The 6,175-nt window shown below is 41.9% G+C and overlaps 1 protein-coding gene across 1 annotated transcript; it reads right to left on the bottom strand.

Annotated features, from left to right (window-relative positions):
• Nucleotides 1–1,276: 1,276 nt before the first annotated feature.
• LOC114867246 (E3 ubiquitin/ISG15 ligase TRIM25-like) lies at nucleotides 1,277–6,175 on the bottom strand. The gene has a single exon (XM_029169781.3). The coding sequence runs from the start codon at nucleotides 3,295–3,297 to the stop codon at nucleotides 1,624–1,626; it is 1,674 nt and encodes a 557-aa protein (XP_029025614.1). The 5' UTR covers nucleotides 3,298–6,175; the 3' UTR covers nucleotides 1,277–1,623.

Here is a 6,175-nt window from a genome sequence, read left to right on the forward strand (position 1 = left end):
GCCTGGAGGCCTCCAATGTGGAACTGATGCCGATTTGACAGAGAGACTGAGAGATAGATGGTTTAACATGCTGTTAGCAGTGTTACAGCAGGCATTTTACTGCTCGGAAGCACAATAGGAAAAAAATCCTGTTTCAAACTGACGTCTTTCCAACGGGTCCGAACCAAAAACGATGTCCAGCACAAGGAACCGGTGTATTTTTAACTTTTAAAGCTACACAAGAGCATCGTTTGATAAACAAAGCTGTGGTTTCCTTCTTTCCAACTGGTCCTCAATTGTAGGTTGATTTCCTTGAGCCAACAGGTTCATCTAGGTATAGTATGAAAATGACGGTAAATAATAAGTGAAAACCATAAAACCACATTATAACCAATACAACAGTTGGTACTGAATGAAAATGAAGCCTGAAGAGTTTTGATGAACTATGACACAGGTGCAGGTTGGACTGGAAGACTGTGGTCGACCAGCTCCTCCAGTCACAGCAACACATACAGCACCTCTGATGTCAGGGACCACAAACGTAGCTTGTGTACGACAATTGTGTTCAATTATCCTCTAGTCTTTAATCTCTTTGAATCTTCTTCTAAAATAAAATCATCAACAAATCTCTTTTTATTTAATTCAACGATTAAAATTCTAAATCAGTTGCCACGTTCTTTGTCCATCTTACTTTTTGTGCATCTAGTTCTTAATGAGTCCAGGCTCCAGTGTGTTAAACCAGCCAGTGATGTTGACGGCAGCCACTTGCAACAGTGACGTGGCACATTTCTCTTTTTATTTGCTACTATGAAAACACACACACAATGAGGGAATGAAGATTATATTTGTGCATGTGTAAATGACAAATTAGAAATTTCCCTGCTTGTGAAATATAGAATCTAAGTAGAAACAAAGTATAATATAAATATCTACATAACATAGGAACATAACATAAGAATGCTCAGGTAAAAAAATATTAATTTGCATCTAAGAAGATGCTGAGATGTGATGTTCAGTCTGTTCCTGTAGGTGATCCAGTGAAGAGCCACAGAATCAGTCCTGCACTGACATCTAGAGGAAACAGCCTGTTCACGTTTATTTACGTTCATTATGCTTTTATACTGTGTCCAACCACTCCAACACTCACTAAGCCGTTGAACTACGGTACAGGATATATCTGCTACGAGTCGACATCCTTGATGTAAATTAACTCTCAGCTAAAAACTAGCAACTAATTTGCAGCTCATTTTCTGATTCGGGGGCTTTTACTGTACAGACACAGAGGAAGCTGAACGCGTCAAAGTACCTGTTTAATGAGTCAGACCTTCTGACAAACATCACTGAGGAACAATAACATTTCAAACGTTTTATTCTAGGAGCATATTCATGTTACATTTACAATGTCTGACTTTCAAGACACGATCTTTTGATTCATTGATTGATTGATTGATTGAAAAAAAGCTGTGCTACATGTTGTTATGTTGAAGGTCCAGTGACGTCCATGTGACATCTGCTCCATGAAACAAACCAGAGTGGGAAACTCTATAGGAACTAGAAACTTTAGGCTATACAAAAAACAAACTCAAAGAACAACTGTAGCGGCTGTGACTGATTCAGCCTTCAGGTCTCATTGATGCTGCTCCTCTACTTGAGCTCACACAGTTCAACAGACTTGTCAGACCCATAAACACCGAGACCAGCGTAGAGAGGCTCAGTGAACGTGGTCTGGACTCTGTGGAGGAGAGTCATGGTGTCAGAGACGCGGTAGAAGCACAGAGTCCCTGCACCATGATTCAGAAACACTCCTATTCTGAAAGAGGGGAGGCCTGAGGTGAACAGAATGCTACTGTTGTGCATGATTTTTAATGGACTGTTAAAGATTAAAGCCCAAGAGCTGTTGTTGTATCCAAATTCATTTTCACTTTTTGTTCTACTAATGTTCTTGTATGTAACAGCGACTGTTGCTCCGGACATGTTCTGATCCATCAGAACCTCCCAGTAATGGCATCCTGTCAGGCTTTCTGCTCCCAGGACCTGCTGATGTTCAATGAATCTGTCTGGGTGATGAGGATAAACCAGCTTCTTTGTCATCACTGTTGCTTTTCTGTTTCCTTCAGATAACAACAGCTGATTGTGTGCCGTGTTTGGATCCAGCGTCATTTGTTGTGAACACTGGAGAAATTCAGACCGGATTCTGGCTTCTGCTCGTGGCTTTAAAGCTTCCTGTTTAACCTCCAGAAGTGAGACTTTGGTCCATTCCTCATTGAGGACGTGCTGTATTTTATCTGTGGCTGCTGCCACAGCTGCTAACACGTGGTCAAAGTAGCTCACAGACTGGATGCTGATGCTGTGAGGGTCAGTGGAGTCCATGGGATTCAGCAGCACAGGGCAGTGGTGCAGAAACTGGATGGGGTCATGTGTGTGTAAGAGCTGCTGCAGCTCAGCTTCTCTGCTCTTCATCTCAGCGAGCTCCTCTTCCAGCTTCTTTTGAGATTCTTTCAGTCTGTTCACCAGACTTGTCTGCTGGGACCTGATCTGCTGCTTCACATCTGAGCATTTGTCCTGAACTAGTTGGATCAGACGTTTGAAGATCTTCTCACTGCTGCGTTCTGCTTCATCAGCGGATTGATTGATGGTCTCCACCTCCTGCTGCAGCTTCTTGATGTCTCCTTCTCTGTCCTTGATCTTCTGCTGAATTGTTTGCTGGTTCTTGCTGAGCTCCTTCTGCTTCTCAGTCCTCTCTGCTGCAGCTGAGACGGTGTCGTGGCCTTTATGTTCATCCATGGAGCAGAGGTAACAGATACACTGCTGATCAGTGCGGCAGAAAACCTTCATCACCTCGTTGTGACGTGTACAGATGTTCTCCTGAAGCTTCTCACACGGGTCGACCAGCTGGTGCTTCTCAAAGGCTGGAGACTCATAGTGAGGCTGGAGGTGTTGGTCACAGTACGACACCAGACACTGGAGACAGGACTTGGTGGCTTTCAGCTTCCTACCAGTGCAGGAATCACAGGCCACGTCTTGATGTGTGGCATAGCAGAGAGCAGCTGGAGCAGCCTGGAGTCCAGTCCTCCTCAGATCCTCCACTAAATTTGCCAACAGGGTGTTTTTCACCAGAGCAGGTCTCGGTGTAAACTTCTGTCTGCACTGAGGACAGCTCTTTCCTAGCCAGCTGTGACCCACTGCGTCCCAGTAGGTTCTGATGCAGCTCAAACAGTAACTGTGTCCACAGGGAATAGTGACTGGATCCTTTAATAGATCCAGACAAACGGAGCAGCACAATTTGTCCTGATCCAGTTGAATTCCTTGTTGAGCCATTTCACCTCTCAACCCAAAAAGACCTCAGTAATTCAGTGTCAGCTCTTTATACACACAAAAAACTCTTTCACTTTCACTTCTAATTCCTGGCTCCACTGGAATCAGTGGGAGGAGCAGGGAAAGTTCCAGGAAGAGGAGCTAAAAAAAGGCTTACATATTTTGGTTATTAATATTCTACTTGTGAGAGTGAGAGTGGACACCAAACCTCATGAGGCCTGTCACTCAGAGGTTCAGATGAGGTTAAATACTAAAATGACATGATCACATGTTCAGTATCATTTTCATTATCATTATCATTTTTGGAACCTGTAGGCCTTCTTTTGCACCAAGCTCCTCTAGTCTTTAATCTCTTTAAAACGTCTATTAAAATAAAATCATCAACAAAACTCTTGAACGAGCAAAATTCAGCAATTAGAATTCAAAATCAGTTGCAACATACTTTGTCCATTTTTCTTCATGTGCATCTAGTTCTTTCTGAGTCCAGGCTCCAGTGTGTTAGACCAGCCAGTCATGTTATGGTAGCGCTGAGCTAATGCAAAGCAGCGGCTGTATTTGCTGCGTCTGAACGAGTTTAAAGGCGTTGGAGCTGCATGTAGTAGAGCATACAGGAATATTTTCTTGCAGCATTTCTGCTTTTGAGGTTCGTTACAGTAGCATTTTTGTCACAGACTGTGAATGAGGTGCATATGTAATTGACAAATTTGAGATTTTCCTGCCTGTCATCAAATATAGAATCTAAGTAGAAACAAAGTATAATATAAACATCTACATAACATAGGAACATAAGAATGCTCATAGGTTAAAAGTTCTTAATCTGCATTATAAAAAGATTCTGAGATTTGATGTTTAGTCTGTTCCTTAGGTGATCCAGTGAAGAGCCACAGGACCAGTCCTGTACTGACATCTAGAGGAAACAGCCTGTTCACGTTCATATACTCATTATGCTTTTACAGTATACTGTGTCCAACCATTACAACGCTCACTAAGCTGTTGAACTACGGTACAGGATATATCTGCTACGAGTCGACATCAGCCACGTGTGACCCAGTGAGCAGTGTCAGACACCGACACTGCAGGATGAGGACGGGTTGAGCATCAGTGTCACACTCCACATTCACATTAGTAAGATTAGGTTCTCACATCAGGAAGGACCAGGGTTCAACTCCTATGTATCTTTGTGTAGACAAGATCCATCAAGTTTAAATTTACCATATCTTATGTCTAATCTAGACAGCTTCTTCCCCATAACTCATATGGAATTAACCTCAATAATCAACTCTTCCAAGTCGTCCACACGTGTTAGGCTATGTACCACAGGCTTTTAAGGTGGCTGTGGTCAAACCTTTATTAACAAAACCTACTCTGGACCCTGGATAATTAGCCAACTATAGGCCCATTTCAAATTTACCATTTATTTTTAAGACTCCTGAAAAAATTGTGGCTAAACAATTATCTGACCACCTGAGTGGGAATAACCTGTACGAAGATTTTCAGTTGGGATTTAGAAAACATTATAGCACAGAAACAGCTCTGGTTAGAATCACTAATGATCTTCTTTTAGCGTCAGACAATGGTCTGATTTCTGTTCTTGTCCTATTAGATCTTAGTGCTGCATTTGATACAATTGATCATAACTACTATTCTATTACAGAGACTAGAAAATAGCTATAGATAGATATTGCACACCTGATAGATAGATATTTATAAAATATAAATGGAATTAAAGGAACAACACTGGGATGGTTTAAATCCTATTTGTTAAACAGTTTGCTCATGTTAATGAGAAATTCTCCACATGCACAAGCATTAGCTGTCAGGCTGTTTGATATGACGGACCCACATGCACAGCTTCGGACAACAGGAGGTACGTATCGTTTAGTTTTAATGGTCAAGACAAGTTCCAGAGTCGTATAACAGGCAGAGGTCGATACACAGGCAGATGATCGGCGTAGGTACAAAAGGGGTAAGCAGAGCGGCGGTCAGACAGGCTGGATCAACACGGGTTACTCATGGCAATACAGGTAGGACGAGGCAAATGGAGAAATCAAGAACAGGATTAACACACGGTAAGATAGAAAGAAAAACTGCTGGAACGTTATGATTCGCAAATGTGACGGCTTGTATTCACAACGATCTGGCAATGACTGATGTGACTGGTGGTGGTTAAATGCTGGCCACTAATAACAGGCAGGTGTGTAATGAAACCGGGACGTGAAGCGGGAACTAACCAGATGAAAACAGAAACCAGAAGTACTACAAAATAAAACAGGAAACCAAAACATGACAAGTGAAAACAGAGAGTCCTTCAGAATAACACCAGAAACAAGAAATAAAACAAGAGACAAAAACCCAGATCGTGACATTAGCTATGGAGTACCACAGGGTTCCGTGCTTGGTCCAATTCTGTTTAGCCAATACATGTCTCCTCTGGGTGAGATTATTAGGAAGCATTCTATTAATTTTCAATGTTATGCAGATGATACTCAGCTTTAAGTGTCTTTGGAACCAAATGAAACAGATCAACTAGTCAAAATTCAAAGTGATCAAATCCTGGATGTCCCAAAACTTCCTTCAACTAAATTCAGATAAAACTGAAATTCTCATTGTTGGCCTAAAAATCTGAAAGAGACACTATTGAGTCAGATAGCCACCCTGGATGGCATAACATTAGCTTCAGGTTCTACTGTCCTTGATGTCATCTTTGACCAGGATCTCTCTTTTACATCATACATTAAACAAATCTCCAGAACCGCCTACTTCCATCTTAGAAATATAGCTAAAATCAGAAGCATCCTCTCTCAGAGCGATGCAGAGAAACTGATCCATGCATTTGTTACCTCTAGGCTGGACTACTGTAACTCCTTACTCATAGGATGTC

This window comes from Betta splendens, chromosome 12 (genome assembly GCF_900634795.4).
Source record: "Betta splendens chromosome 12, fBetSpl5.4, whole genome shotgun sequence".
Taxonomy (NCBI): domain Eukaryota; kingdom Metazoa; phylum Chordata; class Actinopteri; order Anabantiformes; family Osphronemidae; genus Betta; species Betta splendens.

What these genes read in the sequence shown, in the direction of transcription:
- LOC114867246 (XM_029169781.3), bottom strand. Translation starts at nt 3,297, where the DNA reads ATGGCTCAACAAGGAATTCAACTGGATCAGGACAAATTGTGCTGCTCC.